This window comes from Nannospalax galili, unplaced genomic scaffold (assembly GCF_000622305.1).
Source record: "Nannospalax galili isolate Female #2095 unplaced genomic scaffold, S.galili_v1.0 scaffold388, whole genome shotgun sequence".
In the NCBI taxonomy this organism is placed as follows: domain Eukaryota; kingdom Metazoa; phylum Chordata; class Mammalia; order Rodentia; family Spalacidae; genus Nannospalax; species Nannospalax galili.
In genome coordinates this window covers 586,654-607,164 of record NW_008360304.1, presented here as the reverse complement: position 1 = coordinate 607,164, position 20,511 = coordinate 586,654, and the positions used below count along the sequence as shown (strand labels likewise).

General features: G+C 38.5%; 1 protein-coding gene, 1 non-coding gene and 1 pseudogene across 5 annotated transcripts in view; 2 read left to right on the top strand and 1 right to left on the bottom strand.

Annotated features, from left to right (window-relative positions):
- Ift88 (intraflagellar transport 88) overlaps nucleotides 1-20,511 on the top strand; it is a 130,326-nt gene that overhangs the window by 57,268 nt on the left and 52,547 nt on the right. For all 4 annotated transcript variants that reach the window (XR_003847974.1, XM_008824332.3, XM_008824333.3 and 1 more), the window contains exons 15-20: nucleotides 3,374-3,473; nucleotides 8,200-8,286; nucleotides 10,246-10,432; nucleotides 14,226-14,334; nucleotides 16,597-16,747; nucleotides 18,590-18,705. Coding sequence is in view for 3 of the 4 variants with exons in the window: in XM_008824332.3 (XP_008822554.1) it covers nucleotides 3,374-3,473; nucleotides 8,200-8,286; nucleotides 10,246-10,432; nucleotides 14,226-14,334; nucleotides 16,597-16,747; nucleotides 18,590-18,705 (750 nt within the window). In the remaining variant the exon portion in view is untranslated. The remainder of the gene's footprint in view (nucleotides 1-3,373; nucleotides 3,474-8,199; nucleotides 8,287-10,245; nucleotides 10,433-14,225; nucleotides 14,335-16,596; nucleotides 16,748-18,589; nucleotides 18,706-20,511) is intronic.
- On the top strand, nucleotides 1,891-2,463 carry LOC103726720 (annotated as a pseudogene).
- On the bottom strand, nucleotides 12,324-12,430 carry LOC115068653. Its single transcript, XR_003847982.1, has one exon. It is a non-coding gene; the product is annotated as a U6 spliceosomal RNA (small nuclear RNA).

Sequence of the window (20,511 nt, the reverse complement as noted above, 5' to 3'; positions counted from 1 at the left end):
TCCTTCCTTCCTTCCTTCCTTCCTTCCTTCCTTCCTTCTTTCCTTCCTTCCGATTGGTCTCACTGTAGTCCAGGCAGCTCTTGAACTCACAGCTGTCCGCCTACCTCAGCTTTCCACATGGCTCTTTCCTTGCTTTCATTGTCTTGCACACTCAGGTTTTTCCTATTCTCCCTCATCAAATCTGTCCTTGCTCTAGCTTCTGTAAGCTGGCTACTGTCTTGGCCTGGAGCTAAACGGCATCTGGAGCCTATCTTGGTTTCTTTTCTGGTTTGAATCCTTTTGTTTAACAAGTACAACTTTTTGTCTTGATTTCATCCTGAATTAACCTCTTAATATCTGCCTACTTCCCTCTGTTCTCATTCTTTCTTTTAGAGATGGAGGTCTTAGTATGTAGTCCAGGTTGGTCTCCTAGGCTCAGATAATCTTTACCTCAGCTTCTTGAGTGATGGGACTTCAGGCAGGTACCAGTTACACAGTCTCATTCTTGGTATTCTTGTTTATATATTTTTTAAATATTTCCAAGAGCATCTTGTTTTTCTCTGGCTGTTCTTTTGGGACGATGGAGGGTAAGAGGGACAGTCTGCAGGACTGGCTCCATGAAGAGGGCAGACCAAGCAGTCATTGGTTCCAGTTAGTGCCCCCCAGCAGGCAGAAGGTCATCCTGATGCCAGTTGCTAGGCTTCACGCATGTCTGAATCCAGGCAAACCTGAACTCTGGAGTCAGTGCACCTCTGTGGTGGCCTTCTTAGTGGTGTTTCCTTTCCTGTGTTTTGCAAGCCAGCACTCTTTTATCCCCTGTCATCCAGAAATTATGCTTGTTTGTGTCCCCTTCTTTCCATGATGTAGAAGTCAGAAGACAACCTTAGGGTCAGTCCTCACCTTCCTCTTGTTATGAGGCAGAGTATCTCTTGTTTGCTGTTGCTATACTGTGTACTCCAGGCTAACTGGGACATGAGCCTCTGAGGGATTCTTCTGTCTCTGCCCCTTCTTATTGTAGGAGTGTTAGGATTACAGACATGGCACTATGTTCTTCGAAATGATTTTGTCTTAAAATCCATATGGATTTTAGAAAAAGATTCTGTATCTGCACATGAAGTCCTTGGGACATTGATAGGGATTATACTAAATCTAATTTTCATTAGGGATTCCTGCATGAAATCAATTTTGAAGGTATTGTAAATGCAGTTGTATTCTTAATAGACTTTGGGGATTGTTCATTTTGTATTGGCTTTGTAGTCTGTTGTATTGCTTAATTTCCAGAAAGTTTGATATTTTCTATTATAGTTGTCTCACTGATTTCTGGCATAATTTCATTGTGATCAGAAGATAGATATGGGATGCTTGTCTTGAAATTTGTTGAGGATGGTGCATGAATCCATTTACACGACAAGAACACATGCTCTGTTACTGGTTAGGAATAATGTCTAGTTCCTTATAATTTTGTTAAGATCTTATCCTTAGCTAGGTGTAGTGGTGCACAACTTTAATCCCAGCACAGGGAAGACAGAGCCAGGAATATCTCTGTGAGATAAAGGCTACCCTGGTCTACATAGTGAGTTCCAGGCCAGCTGGGGGGTACAGAGAGACCCTGTCTTGAAAAGACCAAAAAAAAAATGTTCTTATCCTTACTGAATTTTGTTTGTTGATTCTTTCCATTACTGATTATATGTGTCAATTTTTTTATTTTACTGTGGTTGTGGTTTCTACATTTCTTTAAGTATAGTAATTTTTTCTTTGAAATTATGTTATTGAATGTGTACAGATTTAAAATTAAGATATATCCCTGGTTGATTATGCTTTTTATTAGTAAGAAATATTCTTTAGTCCCAGTCACTGAGCCATTGCCAAGGACTCAGTACCTTCTTCCTCCTTGAGATCTCTTGTTTACTGATGCTCCCTGTCCCCCATCTCAGCTACTCTTTTGACCCCTTTGCTGATGCAAATAAGGGTGATGACCTGTTTCCTGCTGGAACTGAGGATTCTATCCATATAAGAATTCTGCAGAGGGGCTAGAGAGATGGCTAAGCAGTTAAGAGCACTGACTCATTGCAGAGGACCCAGGCTGTGTTCCATGCACCCACATGGTGACTAACAGCCATCTATAACTCCAGTTCCAGGGGATCCAGCACCTTTTTCTAGCCTCTGTGGGCATTGCATGAATGGGTGCACTTATATACATACAGGCAAAATACTCATACACATAAAATAGAAATAAATAAAACTTTTAAAGAATTCAGCAGAGAAATGGCAGAAAGACCCTTACTGCTGTCCAAGAACTCACTGATGATTACAGTAAAAAGAAACCAGTGAAGGCATTTAAGAAATTTGTCTGCACTAGTACTGTTACGGAGCATCAGAGTATGAAGTAATTCAGTTACAGGACAGCCTCTGAAAGAACATATGCCAGTTCCTGATAGAGACTGGCTAGCTAAGGATGATCAACTGAAGGTTCCTGGATTTTAAGTGCTTGTGGCTCTCTGAAGCTTAAATGAGAGTTTACTTGCAATTTCCTTTCTGTCCCTTGTCACAAATTTAAATACCTTACTGTTTGTATAATGTAAGCATTTGGAGTCTGCTTTTAACTTGGACTAATACAACTCCTTCATGTAATAAACTGAAAAAAAATCCATAAAAAAGAAATATCCTTTACTATTTTTAGTAATAGCTCATCTTACAGTTTGTTTCATATGCTTATTTTTTTATTTTGTGATGTATCTTTTTATACTTTTTAATTTTTCTGTGTTCTTTTTTAAACTTTTAAATTTTATTTTTATCTTATGTGTTTGAGTGTTTTGCCTGTATGTATTGTAAGTGTAGCTATGCACTTTTGGCCTGCTGAAGCCAAAAAAGAGAGGTCTTATCTCCTGGAACTAGAGTTACTGACAGTTGTTAGCCACCATATGGGTGCTGGGAACCAAACCCAGGTCCTCTGGAAAGAGCAGCCTGTGCTCTCAACTGCTAAGCCCTTTTCTTTGCAGTCTCTTTTCTTTGTTCTTAATTTAATCTGTGCCTCATAAGCAACATAGAGTAGAGCTTTTTTTTCTTCTTTTTTGTAATTCTCTGAAATTCTTAGTCTTTTAGTAGAATTATTTAACACTTTTACATTTAAAATACTTATCTATCTGGTTTTCTATGTTCTGTCTTACTTTTTTTCCTGTTTGACTTGGGGTTCATTGAGAGATCCTGTCTCAAAAAATAAGGTGGCAAATGATAGAGAATAACAGCTGCCATCCACCTCTGGACTCCACATGCATGGAGGGAGGGAAGGAGGGAGGGAGAAAGGGAGGGAGGGAGGGAAGGAAGGAAAGAAGGAAGGAAGGAAGGCAGGCTGAAATGAAAGCAAGGAACCCTTTTGTGCTTTACTTTTTTGTAGGTGTGTAGAAGTGGTGAAAGCCTCTCAGTATGTAGAGCTAGCTAATGATCTGGAAATAAACAAAGCGATTACGTACTTGAGACAAAAGGACTTTAACCAAGTAAGTTTCAGTGCCATTTCATATGTTAATTGATCAAAAAATTAATGCAGGGAAAATCCTTTCTAAAATAATGTTACCTGACTTGAAGTAATATTTGTTCTTCTATCTTAATATAATTCCATTAATTAAGTGCTCTACCCCGAGCTATATCCCTACCTATAAACTTTTACAAATTTTTACATGTTGGTTCTGTTTCTTAAAAGGTAAATAATTTCCATATATAGTATACTATTAAGTTACCAAACCCAATGCTGGTCCAGACATTGGCTTTACCCTAGAAATCTCCTGACTGCTGTACAAAGTGCTAAGGATGTAGAATCCGGGATTATGTGCTGGGAGTCCGAATTGCAGCCTGGTGTTCTTCTGTCTTCTTGTACTATGTGAAACAGCTTCCCTGAAGGCTGTTTCAAATGTCTCCTGCACTGAGAATGAAAGGCTGCCTACGCTAGACACTGGGTTAGAAGCCTGGGATTCCTCACTGGTGAGCTGCTATACCGTGCTGCCTTGAGGGTAGTGTACAGCAGTGTCCCCTTCAGTATTCCACTCAAGCAGGGCAGAGCTGAGACAAACAGAGGCTTGCACAACTTTAGGAAAAAGAGGGGAGGGCTGGAGAGATGGTTCAGTGGTTAAGAGCACTGGCTTCTCTTACAGAGGACCTGGTTTTGATTCCCAGCACCCACATGGTGGCCAACAACCGCCCGTAACTCCAGGGGAATTTGACGCCTTCTTCTGACCTCCACAGACATTGCATGACACAAATGCACTTACATATATGCAGGCAATACATTTGTACACATAAAAATAATAAATACAAAATTTTTTAAAAATACAAAGAAGGGAGGACTGGAGAGATGGCTCAGTGATTAAGAGCACTGGCTGCTCTTGCAAAGGACCCAGGTTCAGTTCTCAACACTTACCTAGTGGTCAACAACCGCTAGGTAACTCTAGTTCCATGGGGTCTGCTGCCCTTTTCTGACCTCTATGGGCATCAGGCATGCATGTGGTGCACACACATACATGACAAGTAAAACACTCATACACATAAAATAAAAATAAATCATAAAATTAAAAAAAAAAAAAAAACTGGGTTGGCTGCATGTGCCTATAACTCTAGTGCTTCTAAGAAGCAGAGATTAGTAGATCCCTGGGGTTTGCTAGCCTGCCAAAATAGCCAAAATGGCAAGCTCCAGGTTCAGTGATGGACCCTACCTTGAAATTAAAGTGGAAGAACACTTGAGAAAGATATCTCAGTGTCAAACTATGTCCTCCATATGCTCCATACAGTCAGATACATCTATATACACACATACACCATATACCCACACATATAACACACATATAAAAAATGATACTAAAATCACAGAGTATTTGTTCTTTGTGATAATGATGTTGCCTGTAGTCATTTTTGTAACAGAGAAAAGCATGGCCAAAAAGCCAGCAGTGAAGGAAATAAAGTGGCTGGTCTGGAGGTCATAAAGCAGCCTTGGGCTATAGAGTATCACCCCAGAAACAATGAAGACATAGAGCTCTTTTGTCTCATTGTTTCTGAAGGCAGAAAACAAAACCAGCAACTTTTAATTTTCTTTTTTTTTTTTGTCTTAACCTTTTACAATTTTGATGTTTAGTATACTTTTTTTTTTTTTGGTGGAAATTGAACCCAGGGCCTTGTGCATGTTAGGTAAGCACTCCTCTCCCCTGGTCACACCTCCCCTCACTGTCCCTCATCCAATTTAATGTACTCTCTTATATAGATAATATAGCCTGTAGATTTGTCTGATGTGTGTCCCTAAATGTCCATCCACTGAGCCCACCAATAGTGCCATCCCCAGGGACTGGAGAGATGGCTCAGGGGTTAAGAGCACTCACTGCTCTGCAGAGGATCTGGGTTCAGTTCCCAGCACCCACATGGCAGCTAGCAACCATCTGTAACTCCAGTTCCAGGGTATCCAACACCCTCTTCTGACCTCCATGAGCATTGCACGACATGGGTGCATTTACATACATACAGGCAATACACTCATACCCATGAAATAAAGTTAATAAAAATAATATTTTAGCACAGGGTGTGGTGGCACATGCCTTTAATTTCAGCACTTGGGAGGCAGAGGCAGGCAGATCTCTGTGAGTTCAGGGCCAGCCTGGTCTACAAAGTGAGTTCCAGGACAGCTGGGGCTACAGGGAGACCCTGTCTCAAAAAGACCAAAAAAAAATTAGTATTTTATTTTGTTATTTTTATTTTATGGGTATGAGTGTATTGCCTGTGTGTATGTGAGGGCACCCGTGTCATGCAATGCCGTGGAGGTCAGAAGGGGGCTTCGGATTCCCCTAGAACTGGAGTTAAGGACGGTTCGTAGCCACCATGTGGGTGCTGGGAATTGAACCCGGGTCCTCTGCAAGAGCAGTCAGTGCTCTTAACTGCTGAGCCATCTCTCCAGCTCCCAATAAAATATTTTTAAAAAAGATTCCTATCCCTGTAAGACACTGTGTCTCCCCCTCCTAGCAGCCATCAGTTGCCAAACATTTTTAGGTTGGGTTAGCATTTCTTACCCACTTTCCCACATCTGTGCTGGGATTTTGTCTCATTTGAGCTTGTATAGGATTTGTCCATGCTGTCACCATTGCTGTGAGTTCATATGAGTAACTGACCATCTGTTTGGAAGACCGTTTCCCTGTGGTCATCCACTCCCTCTGGATCTCTTTAAAACAGGGTCTCCCTGTAGTCCTAGCTGGCCTGGAATTCACTATATAGAACAGGTTGGCCTGAATCTCATAGAGATCTGTCTGCCTGTGTCTCCCAAGTGTTGAGATTAAAGGTGTGCTCCCCCACACCCAGCTAATATTTTACTTTTTAAGATATATTTATTTAATGGGTATGAGTGTATTGCCTGCATGTGTGTATGTGCACTCATGTTGTGCAATGCCCACAGAGGTCAGAAGAAGGTGTTGGATCCCCTGGAACTGTAGTTATGGACCGTTGTTCGATTCCTGGGTTCGATTCCCAGCACCCACATGGTGGCTTCTAACTGTCCTTAACTCCAGCTCCAGGGGAATCCGATGCCCTCTTCTGACCCCTGCGGCATTGCGTGACATGGGTGCCCTCACACATATGCAGGCAATACACTCATACACATAAAATAAAAATAAATAAATAAATAAATAAATAGAGCAATACCATAACTCATATGGAAACTGAGATATATAGAATTTAGATTTTTTGGTTTTTGGTGCTAGGAATCAAAGTAAGGACCTTGAACATGCTAGATAGGCCCTGTACCTCTGAGCCACACCTCCAGCATTTTAAAATCTAGTATATGGTTTTCATTTTTGGAATGTAGTATTTTAATATCTTTTATTCTTCAAAAAAATCAAATCAGCATGCTTGCTGGTACTATTAGAATCCAGTACTGCATGGCATACACATCTGCAGTAGCTGTACCTGATAGTCATGGTCAAAGAGAATGCAGAATCTTTGTCTAGACACAGTGCTTGTCAGGAACAGGAGGTACCAAGACATCAAAGAGAAACTTACTATTTAAAAAAAAATATTTTCTTTATTATTTTTATTTTATGTGTATAAGTATATTGCCTATGTGTATGTGAGTGCACCTGTGTCGTGCCATGCCATGGAGATCAGAAGAGGGCTTCAGATTCCCCTGGAACTGGAGTTAAGGACAGTTCATAGCCGCCATGTGGGTGCTGGAAATCAAACCTGGGTCCTCTACAAGAGCAGTCAGTGCTCTTAACCGCTGATCCATCTCTCCAGCCCCAAAACTTATTTTTTTTAAAGGAAGATAATAGAACTCACTGTTCCTCTTCACTTTTTTTCTTTCTCATATTCTGCAGTTATTTATATATTGAATATTTATTCACCTCTCATTGGAAGGTGTCTGGCTGTTCCACATACTGTCTGATTAGCATTATAGCAGACTTGTCAGGTGGCTAAAAAGTATACATCAATTTTTCAGGACTTGAAGATGTAATTATATTTAAATATACTATAGGCAATATTTATAATATTTCCAGAATTATTTTGTTACTGATTTTGAAATATGTTCAGCCATTCATTTTTCTTCGTCTAGAATTTCAGTTGTATTTATAAAAGACCTTTTCCCCATGTCTCCTCTGTCCCATGTTCTTTTTTAAGAACGGGTTTTTATCCTTTTGCTGTGTTTTATATTTATTCAGAATATTTTGTGGGCTCTTGGTCTTCAAGTTCTGGTTACCTCAATAGCTCGCCAATGTTTTTGAGAAATAGTCTTAGTATTTTATATAACTTTTCTAGTTGTTCTTTGTGGGAAAATAGTCTGTAATAGCCAGAAGCAGGAACCCCAGAATATTTTGTAAGGAGAAAATTGGATCATGTCAGGTAAAACCTTTCACATGCTCCTGCCAACCATCATATAGGATGAACAGAGATCTGCTTCCATGACTCACAAGGCCCATTATCCACTGCTGACCTTTTTTTCAGCCATCAGTCCTCTCTTCAGCTGTGTTTATCTACTGTTAAATCTATCTAATGACCTCAATTTTGCTATTATATCTTGGTTATAAAATTTCTATTTTATTCCGTTTGATAAAGTGTTTCTTGACTGAAATTCTTATCCTACCATCTGTTTTCTTGGACTTCTGAATATACCCCTCCTGTGCCCATCTCTGTTTTATACTTCACACAGATCCTTTCCCCCGCATATAACAATGGTAGTAACTTCACATGTTCCATTTCTAGGCTGTAGATACCTTGAAAATGTTTGAAAAGAAGGACAGTAGAGTAAAAAGTGCAGCTGCAACCAACCTCTCGTTCCTGTATTATCTGGTAGGTTTCAGGCTTTTACAGCTAAGAGTTGTTTATATGGTATTTCTATATTGCTAAATTTCTACCTGAGGATGTTCCTAAGAGGTGTACAAAGAAGACTGGCACAGAATACATGTGGAATGAGGTACATTGAGGATCTGTTCATGGCAAGTGCTGGGTCAGGGGTTGAATTTACAGACGTGAGTGAAAAGACCATCTCTGAAGAAGGGAGGGAGAAAAACTGGTAGTGAGGGAAACACCAGAGAATTATGGGATGACAGCTGCAAGATGAGCTGGAGACATATTTCAACTCCTTTGTGTTAGTGATGAAGACAGTAGTATTTTAGGTTAAAAGATTTAAATAAAGGCTGGGCATGGTGGTGCACACCTTTAATCCTAGCACTTGGGAGGCAGAGGCAGGCGGATCTCTCTGAGATTAAGGCCAACCTATTCTACATAGTGAGTTCCAAGCCAACTGGGGCTACAGGGGGGCCCTTTCTCAAAAAAACCAAAAAAAAAAAAAAAAGTCAGCCGTGGTGGCACATGCCTTTAGTACTAGCACTCAGGAGGCAGAAGCAGGTTTATCTCTATGAGTTTGAGGCCAGCCTGGTCTACATAGTGAGTTCAGGCCAGCTGGGACTACAAGGAAGGAGAGCCTGTCTCAAAAAGACCAAAAAAAAAAAACAAAACAAGACTTAAATAAGGTTATAAGGTTACAGAGTGCCATCCATAACAGGCATTCATTGAATGCCTACTAGATGCCAATCATTGGGAATACTAGAGGTATGTGGGTGCTAGTTGTACTGGGTGCTTTCCAATTACAGACAACTTGCCTTTTATCCAGCCTCAGATAGCTCCCTACAGGCTCTACTCAGTTGCCTGCCTCTGCAGTCCCAAACAGCAACTGCTCACAGCTTTTCTAAGTGTTGCTTGTTACCATTGCCATGTCTAAAAGACAATGTTATATGCTTCAGTTTTTATCACAGCAGCTCTTCACTTTTTGGTAGTAATTTTTATGTAAGTCAGAGTTCAGAGGCTGCATGAAGACTTGTACAGGGATGTTCACAGCAATACCATTCGTGAGAATCAAAAGGTAGATGAGAGCAACCCAAGTATGTATCAGCAAGTAAGGTACAGAGCAAATGTAGTATATGCATACACTGGATGCTACTCAGACAGTAAAAACAGTAAGCTATAGGGACCTTACAAACATACCAAGTGAAAGAAGTCATAAGATCCCACTTAACATCTAATATTCAGGATAGGCAGGGAAAGAACACAGTACAGGTTTCTAGAGCCTGGGAGGAAGGAAAATAGGGTGTGACTGCTGATGGGCACAGGGTTTCTATTGAGGGGAAGAAAAATATCCTAGAAGGAGGTAATAGTGATAACTGCTCCAACTCTGTGGAGCCACTAATTGCCACTGAGTTGAGCATTTTAAAGAGGTTCTCACTTTCACCAAGCTGACCTGGGACAGATGGCTATGCCACTAGGAAATAGAGAGGTATGTGGACCTCATGCAAATGGCAAGGTCCTGAGCAAATGTTTGACCAAGAGAGGGAGAGAAAACCGTGCAGTGATAGAAGTATAAACAGACATGTAGAGGGTGATGCAGCCAGGTGCAGAGCAGGGGAGGACAATGATGTCCTTCCGGCTGTTTCAGTGCTTCAGGTGGGAAGGGAGTGCACAACAAATGAGGACATGGGATTTGAGCTTTGAACATGGACCCACCTATATATAAATACTGTTGTCATTCAAACTATGAAACTAGAGAAACTAGTCATAGGAAACTTAACTGGTTGAGCTTGATGGTTAAATCTTTTTTATAAATAGCCTGTCAAAACCAAGATATTTAAAATATTTGTTTCTGTTTATCATTATCTGTAATCCCAGAAAGCCTGTTTATTATTTCTCTACTCTCTAAACAATCTAAAGATACTTGAGGAAATTCAGTCTGTGTATCTTTTATACTTTGTTTAGGAAAATGAGTTTGCACAAGCCAGCAGCTATGCAGATTTAGCTGTGAACTCTGACAGATATAACCCATCAGCTCTAACTAATAAAGGGAATATGGTTTTTGCAAATGGTGACTATGAGAAGGCAGCTGAGTTCTATAAAGAGGCTCTAAGAAATGATTCTTCTTGTACAGAAGCACTTTATAATATTGGTGAGTTTAACATAATGAAATTGCATTTTGCAGTTTTTGTTTATTTTTTCATAAACTCATTCAAACTTGTTGACTTTCTTCCCCAAAGAAGTTCAAAAGACTGCTTCCTTTCAGATTATAGATTATTTTAAGTAGAATAAATAATTCAGAAGCTAGGTATTCATAAAATTTGGGTCAGTATTGTCATACTGCTCTCTAAAAAGACTTCCAATATCTATATCTATCACAGTGTACAAGGCTGAGTCCCCAAGTTTCTGATGATACTAGATTTTTTTTAACTTTTGTCAAATATGTACAGAAAAAAAAATCTTCCTTTTTAGTTATGAACAACTTCAAATATTCAAAAAGCACATTGGGGTATTTATCACTACAATTTAATACATTTTAAGATTTTGCCATATGTACTTAAAATTTTGTTTTAAGAAACAAAATATTGGGGCTGGAGAGATGGCTCAGCGGTTAAAGAGCCCTGGCTGCTCTTGCAGAGGACCTAGGTTCAGTTCCCAGCACCCACATGGTGGCTAACAACTGTCCCTAACTCCAGTTCCAGGGGATCCAACCCCTTCTTCTAACCTCTGCAGGAATTGTACAATACAGGTGCACTTACATACATACAGACAATACATCCATACACATAAAATAATATTTTTTAAAAGAAACAAAATATTATAAGCCACAAAAACTCATCAGCATCTCACTCCATTCTTTGCTTTTCAGAGGTTGTCTGAAATGGTACTGTTGCTTCCAAAATGTTGGAGACACACACGTCAGTAATAATGGGACTTGTTTCTTTAGTTCTCATTGATGTTACTTTGAAAATTTGCTTCTCCCTACATTTGTTGTTACTATTTGTTTGGTTGACTTCTGGAGGGAAGGAGGGTTTGCTTGTTCTTTTATTGTCTTTTTCACACTGTAACCTTTCCTCTGGAACCTTTCCTCTGGATGTCTGATTCCCTTAAACTGTCTTCTGGGGTTTAGTAATTTTTAGATAAAAGCTGAGTAGAAGCACTCAGAGACTGAGGCATCAGGATCTCTGTGTGTTCAAGGCCAGGTGTGGTCTGCCTAGCAGGTTCCAGGCCAGCTGGGCTACATAGTGAGACCCCCATCTCAGAAAAACAAAACAGTGCTTATTGGAGGAGCTAGGGAGATGACTGTCAGTAAAGTACTTGCTGCACAAGCTAGAGAACCTGAGTTTTGATCCCAAAGACTCACATAAAAAGCCAAACAGGGCAGCACATGCCTGTAACTCTAGCACTGGGTAGATAGAGTTGGGAGGATCCCTGGGGCTTGCTGGCCAGGTAGTCTAGCGGAATTGGTGAGCTCCAGGTTCACTGAGAGACCCTGTCTCACATAAGATGGAGAATGATTGAAAAAGACACCCAACATGAACTTCTTGGCTCCATGTGCATGCTAACACATGGTGTTTGCGTGCACACACACACACACACACACACACACACACACACACACACACGACCCACTCACTGTCAGCTTTCGAGAAGAGGTAAGCCAGGAAGGAAATAGCTGAGCAAGGAGAACCTGGCTCAGAAGTGACAAGCAGGATGGAGGCTATAACATTTGAGATCTGGAAAGAGTTTTACTGCACAGGGAGGGGAAGGGCATGGGCTCTGGTGGAGGAGCTAGATTGCCTAGATAGATGCTGCTTTATTCACTTAGTCAATTTTAGGTATTCCCCCCACTCACTGTTCCTTGAGGGTGTGTGGGACTGGGGCCGCCCAAGGCCTTGCATGTCCTTAGCCCTTGCTGTTCTACTTTTGACTGTTCCTAATTTCTTCTATAAAACAAAATTTTTCTGTTATTAAATTAGATCTGCCAAACTTGGCTTTTAAAAATTGGTAATTTGTTGATGTCTTTATTTTTTGTGAAAAACAAAAATACGGAATACTTCATGAATTCGCATGTCATTCTTGTACAAGAGAGATGCTAATCTTCCCTGAAGTATTCTAATTTTAGAACATGTGCTGCCAAAGCAAGCACTTATTTTGTTTATTTTTTTAGACAGGGTCTAGCTAAGTAGCCCAGGCTAGATTTGAAGTCATAGTCTCTGGCCTTAGTCTCTCAAATACTGGCATTACAAGTATGCAAACTACTGTTGATTACTTTGTGAAGCACTCTTCTTATGAAGAACTTTACCCCCAAGATTACAAAATCATGAGAGGTGGTGTAGTAGTTAACGTAAAATTGTGGTGCCAGGCTGCCTGTATGTGAATCTGCCCTGTGACCTTGGGCAAGTTTTTATTTTTTAAAAAATATTTTTATTATTTTCGTTTTATGTGTATGAGTGTGTCGCCTGCATGTATGTGAGTGTACCCATGTCATGCAGTGCCACAGAAGTCAGAAGACGGCTTCAGATTCCCCTGGAACTGGAGTTAAGGACGGTTCATAGCCGCCATGTGGGTGCTGGGAATCGAACCTGGGTCCTCTGCAAGAGTAGTCAGTGCTCTTAACCTCTGAGCCATCTCTCCAGCCCTGAATTTTGGAATATTTAAATATACGCAATAAGATATCTTAGGGATGGAATTAAGTCTAAGCACCAAATTAATTTTTGTTTCATATATGACTTTTGTACATGGCCTGAAAGTAATTTTATATGTCTCTACTCTAAAAAAAAACTTTAATTATACTTATTTATTTATTGTGTGTGGATGTTTGTGTATATATGTGGGTGCACACATGCCACTCACAAGTGTGAAGGTCAGAGGACAACTTGTGGGAGTTGGCTCTCTCTTTCTACTACGTGGGTCCTGGGGATAGAACTCAGGTCATCAGACTTGATGGCAAGCACCTTTATCCACTGAATCATCTTGCTGGACCCATGTCTTTACTGTTGACTCATTTGTCACAGAGGTTTTCACATAGGTCAGGTATGGGATTTTCCACTTATGATACCATGTTGTATTTTAAAAACTTTCAGATTTTTAATTTTGGAGTTTTAAAATAAGGATGTTCAATTTGTATTTTATACTCTTACAAGCTTTTTTCCTGTGTAATTTAAAAATAAATTTTGAATTTTAAAAACTGCTTTATTAGCATGTATTAATTATACATAATAATGGGTTTCCTGAGGACATTTTCATGCATGTTTATAATGCATTAGGATCATTCCCACTCCTGCTAGCCCTCTTCTTCCTAACTAGCCCCCTTCTACTTTCATGTCTTAAATTCTTTTCTTTTCTTCAGTTGATTTGTTTTTATTTTATATGTTTGAGTGTTTTGCCTGCATGTCTGTCAGTGCACTACTTGCGTGCAATGCCCACATAGGCCAGAAGAGGGTATGGGATCCCTTGGAACTGGAATTATGGACAGTTGTTAGCCACCATGTAGGTGCTGGGAACCAAACCCAGGTCCTCTGCTCTTCTTTTAACCACTGAGCCATCCATCCAGCCCCTTGAATTATTTTTGTAATGAAATAAGGATCTCCATTTTTCCCCTTCACATACAGTCAGTTATCCTGGCCCAATCTATCACTAGTCCTTTCATTTCTACTGACTTTAAATACCTGTTAACTACATTCTGTAGCTGACTTCATTTCTAAACTGTTTATTCCTCTCTTTGGAATTGTTTGTTGGTTCCTGTCCCTACAATACACACACTTAAAATCACTGGAGCTCTGTAGTATGTTTGATGTGTGTTTGGTGTATCCCACTCCCTATTCTTTTTAAAATCCTACTTCTCCTTGCTTTTCTCTTCTGGATGAGTATTTATATTTACTTAGATGTATTTGTTGCTTTGAGTCAAATTACAGCAGTAATGATGCTTCTTTTCTCTCAAGGTCTCACCTATAAGAAGCTAAACCGTCTAGATGAGGCTTTGGACTCCTTCCTGAAACTTCATGCAATCCTTCGAAACAGTGCTCAAGTTCTTTGCCAGATTGCAAATATGTATCTTTTCTGAAAACTTAATGATATGATTAGTTCACTCAATTGACATTTTAATATCAATCATTAAACAATATTAGTCATTGAAATAATTAATGAGGATAATCTAGCAAACTAATGCACTGAAAATATTATTTCAGTGATTCTGTTTTTGAATTTTTTGCATTTTAAGAGAGATTAGTTAAAAATTAAAACTATTATTTAGTCTTATAACTAATAATTGAAGGAATTGAGGACAGCATTTTGAAAACACATAAACTGTTCACTGAAAGTAAATTAGAGGAGCTAGAGAGATGGTTCAGTGGTTAACAGCACTGGCTGCTCTTGCAGAGGACCCAGGTTCAGTCCTCAGCACCTACGCAATGTCTAACAACCATCCATAACTCCAATTCCAGAGAATCTGAAGTCCTCTTCTAGCCTCTGTGGCCATTGCACAACACAGGCATACCTACATACATGTAGGCAAAACACTCATATACGTCAAATAAAAATAAATAAATAAATTAGAGGGTTTATACTGAGTTCAATATTGTATAACTGTATTAATTCAACAGTGAACCTAAAAATTTTATAGCCACTTTTGAAAGAGATGTATCTTTGCTCTGGAAACTGTTATTGAGTATGTTAAAGCTGTAATGAAATGTGTCTTCTAAATATATATATAATTTTTTTAAAAAAGGAAAGAAAGTAGTGGCTGTAGAGATGGCTTAGCAGTTAAGAGCATGCACTGCTCTTGCAGAGGACCAGGGTTTGACTCCTAGCACCGACATGGTGGCTAACAACCATCCGTAACTCCAGTTCCAGGTGATTTGATGCTCTCTTCTGACCTTCACAGGTATTGCACAACATGGGTATACTTACATACATGCAGACAATACACTCATACACATAAAATAAAAATAATGAATAAAATATTTTTTAAAAGAAAGTAGAGGGGGCTGGAGAGATGGCTCAGTGGTTAAGAACACTGATTGTTCTTGCAGAAGACCCAGGTTTGAATCCCAGCACCCACATGGCAGCTAACAACTGTAACTCCAGTCCCAGGGGGATCCAGCAGCCTCTTCTGACCTCCACAGGCATTGCATGACACAGGTGCACTTACCTACATGGACACAATACATACATACACATAAAATAAAAATAATAAATTTTTAAAAATTTTAAAAAGAAAGTAGAGGCTGGAGAGATGGCTCGGTGGGCTCTTGCAAAAGACCCAGGTTCAATTCCCAGCACACACATGGTGGCTAACAACCATCTGTAACTCCAGTTCCAGGGTAATCCGATGACTTCTCTGATCTCTGAGGGCATTGCATGATGCAGGTACACTTACACACGTATAGGCAATATACTCATATACATAAAAAAAGATAAAGTAAATTAGATCCTTTAGAACACAGTATTCTAATTTCTATAGGGTGTCATTGAAACAGTAACTTAACTAATTAAAAAGAAAATATTGTTCATGACTAATTAGTACTGTTGAGTTTGAGTAATGTATTTTAGCTGATGTGTAGATACAGTAAATGTAGCTCCCAGAAAACATTTACCCTCCCAAATTCTGCAATGCTATGTGTGCCCTCATTCATCAGTACTCATACACTGGATGCATGCTAGATATGCAGGATTATACTTAGAGCTTTGGGGATGTGAGACTATACACTATTGCTGTCATGTCAGCTTCTACAACATAGTTTTCTTCAGTTTTTCTCCCACTCACTGTTAGAAAAGCAGAAATGTGTTGTTTTTAATGCCTTTCACTTTTTTAAAAAAGCACTTTAATTTTTCTCATTTTGATAAATCTTTACCACAACGCTGGGAAGAGTTAAAGCTTTACATAGATTTTTAAGGTACTATTATTTTGATATAAATATTATGTAAATATGTTTAGAAAAAGGTGAGATAGGCCATTAGTAATTTTAAGTACTATCCACTATACTTTAGATGAAGTAGATTACAATTTTTTTCATAAAATTCTTAGAACAGATAACATCGTAATTTTTCCAGGGGTGTGTTTTGTGTTTTGTTTTGTTTTTTGGGTTGGGTTGGGTTTTGTATTTTGTATTTCGTGTTGTGTTTTCTTTGTGTTGTGTTTTGCTTTGTGTTGTGTTTTGTTTTGTGGTTTTGTTTTGTTTTGTTTTGTGACAGGGTCACAACTGGCCTGGAACTCTCTATGTAGGCCAGGCTGACCTCAATCTCTTACTTTTGATTATTGATAATCAAAAGTATTAGAAAAAAATGCATTAATCTTAACTAACATTGCCTAAGATATGAATTAATGGAAGATCCCAATCAAGCTATTGAATGGCTGATGCAGCTGATCAGTGTTGTTCCAACTGATTCTCAAGCTCTGTCAAAACTAGGAGAGTTATATGACAGTGAGGGAGATAAATCCCAAGCATTCCAATATTACTATGAGGTAGGTATGTTAGCTCACTTTCTTTCTATTTTATGAGTTTTAAAGGGTCCAGGCCCTTAAAATTTTTTAAAATTTTAGAAAAGTTTATAATTTTTCATGTTTAAAATATTCTAGTTTTGATTAATTTTAATTAAAATGAAAAAGTACTAATTTATTTTTCTTAAATGATTTGCCTCTTTTGATTCTTTCAAATATTAAATATGACTTTTATCATAAATAATTTATAACTGTCCAAAAAAGCTTGTTTTCTAAATCATGTATAGTTTCAAAACTTTACTCATGACAGCTCATACTTTTTTAAAATTATTTATTTAATAACCACATACTTAGAAGAAGCATTTCATTACAATAGCATTGACATATTCAATAACAATTTTCTGAGCTAAGATGCATCTCTTTCAAAACTGGCTGTAAATTTTTAGATTTACAGTTGAATTATTACAGTTATACAATATTGTACTCAGTGTAAACCTTATAAGACATAAAATTAAATGAGGTTTTAACCTTTATACAAGATCTCCATTTCATTATTAAAATACACAGTTTCATACAGAAAAATTCATTTTTAATGCAATTGACATTAAGATATTTGCACATGTATTTCTAATCTCTATATATCTGATTATTGCTAGTCACAGTCGGTTACTTTTTGAGCTCCTTGGCATCTGAGCATGGATATGAAGTCATCAGGCAGATTTCAGTGGTAATTTTTTCACATCCACTAATTATTAAGGAGCAATTTTTTTTTTTGTCTTTTTAAAGCAGGGTCTCCCTGTAGCCCCAGCTGTCCTGGAACTCACTGTGTAGACCAGGCTGGTCTTGAATTCACAGAGATCTGCCTGCCTCTGCCTCCCAAGTGCTGGGACTACAGGTGTGCGCCACCACGCCCGGCTGGAGCAAATTTTTATGCTTAGAATTATTTTTTTTATCATTTAAAAATTTTTTTAATAACTACATGATTAGAAGAAGCATTTCACTACAGCTTTAACATATTCAGTGACACACTCCAGAGCAAGAGTACATCTCAAGTGGGTGCAAGTTTCTAGGTTCACAGTTGAATTAATACAGTTATACAATATTGAACTCAGTATAAGCCCTATAAGACATAAAATTGAATGAATTTTTAACCTTTAAGAAAGCCCTCCAGCCAGGCATGGTGGTGCACGCCTTTAATCCCAGCACTTGGGAGGCAGAGGCAGGTGGATCTTTGTGAGTTTGAGGCCAGCCTGGTCTACACAATGAGTTCCAGGGTGGCTGGGGCTACAAGGAGACCCTGTCTCAAAAAGCCAAAAAAACAAAGATCTCCATTTCACTTTAGAATATATTGTTCCTTGCAGAAAGACTCATTGTTTTTGCTACTAACACTGAGATGTTGGTGCATGCATCTCTAATCTGTATGTATCTGATTATTATTAGTCATAATCGGTTGCACTTGGATCCTTGGTGCCTGTGTATGTCTATAAAGTCATCGGGTAGATTTCAATGGTAATGTTTATCACCTCTGCTGAGACTAGCATGACATAAATTTCCATGCTTCCTATTCAAATATAATACATTTTTTAAAATTGTTGATTTTGTGTGTGTGTGTGCGTGTGTGTATCACACAGAACATCCCTAACCATCTTATTCAACTATACACCCACTTCCCAGATGGCACCCTCCCACAGCCTCCCTCCCCCCACTAGAGCCCTTATACTCTGATATCCCTGCTACTGTCTGGACAGCTCATACTTTTTAATGAAGAAATTTCATATTGGACAAATAAATCCATACAACAGGTAACCAAGCAGTATATTCTGTATAGCTACTGAAGCTATGTTGTCACTTCCATATTTTCTCTAGTCATATAGGTATTTCCCTTCTAATATTGAAGTCATTGAGTGGCTTGGAGCCTATTACATTGACACCCAGTTTTGTGAAAAAGCCATTCAGTTCTTTGAAAGAGCTTCTCTTATACAGTAAGTAACTATTTGGATTTTATATTTAATGTCTTATAGTGAGATATTTGTCCCTTGAAAATTAATATCTGATAAGCCTAGTACATTCACAAAAATATTTTAATGACTATTCATGAGTTATTTTCATTTCCTTATATTTTGCTCATTTTGCTTTGTCTTTATTAGTTTTACTTTTGGTAGGATTATAAAATACCTTTTATATTGTACTTTACATATTTTTCTCATCCATACCTCAGTAAACAAGTATTATTTATTTATAAGTTAGAGAATGCCTGTCTCAGTTCTAGGACAGTTTCACCGCTGGAAGAATCCTAATAGAAGAAAGTTGTGTTGGTTCAATTTGTGCTATAATATACATTGTACATTAAATATTAAGCTACTGTAAATCATTTAAGTTCATATCAGAATGCTTATACATGTCTGATTCAAAAATAATTGGAGGGGCTGGAGAGATGGCTCAGCGATTAAGAACACTGGTTGTTCTGGCAGAAGACCCAGGTTCGAATCCCAGCACCCACATGGCAGCTAACAACTGTTCGTAACTCCAGTTCCAGGGGATCCGACAACCTCTTCTCTCCTCCGTGGGCATTGCATGAGACAGATGCACTTACCTACACGTAGGCAATACATGCATACACATAAAATGAAAATAATAAATTTTTTAAAAATTGCAATATGTCATACCCTGTTTTGTATTTGATTGGGTTGAATTCTGAAATAAAATACAACTTAAAATCATTTGAAGGATAACATAAGGCACTGTGATTTAAGTAGTCTCTTTGTAGAATTTTTATTAGGCAATTGATTTTTATTACATTGGTTTCACATAACTTTTAATTATAGTACTATGAATATTAGAGGAACACTTTTAGTTCAATTACAGCTTTAGGATTAAAGTTACATTTATTACACTTAATGCTACCTTAGCTTAGCCATTAGACCATTCCTCATTTAAGAACCATACTGTTCCATCCTTAAATCTTAGTTATATGTATCATTATGCTAGTATCACAGTCATCCCAGAATAGGTGTAGGGGCTTAGGCTTGTGATCCTAGCACTCAGGAGACTGAGGTGAGAGGATTTGCCAAGGGGTTTAGGCCAGCCTGGTCTATAGAGTGAGTCCGTATATTAAAACCAAAACAAGGAGCCAAAGAGATCAGCTGGCTCAGCAGGTAAAGGCACTTGCCAAGCCTGACGACTTGAGTGCAATCCCTGGGACCCACATGGAAAAAAGAGAGAACTGACTACTGACAGTTGGCTTCTGACCTCCGCATGTATACAATAAATAAATAAATAAATAAATAAATAAATAAATAAATAAATAAAATGTGATAACATTAAAAAACAAAACAATGTTGAGGTTAAGCAACTTCCTCATTGTCACAAAGTAGACGTTGTGATTCAAACAGACTTGATTAAATGAATAGCCTTGGTTTTATTAGACCAAGGTTTTTCTTCTTTCAAAAGATAAAAGATAAAATGAAGCAAGTTATTCTCTTACTTAGTCTAGTTTATGCTCTTTCTCTCCATCTTATCAGTACTAGCCTCATAAATTTTGACCTACTTAACTCCATTGAGCAGTTAGCCATGGATCTTTCCTGATGCTAATCATGTTGATAGCAATAAAACCTTGTTATAATATGTACCTGTCTGAGTGTAACTTCTCTTTCCAATGTCCATTCTCCCTACTTTCTGGCATGCCTCTCTGATGATACTGAACCTCTAGCTCCTTGACTCTTTCCTTCTCTTGCAGTCTCAGCCTCCTACTGGATTCCGTTCTGTGTGTGCCCTTACTGGACTGCTTA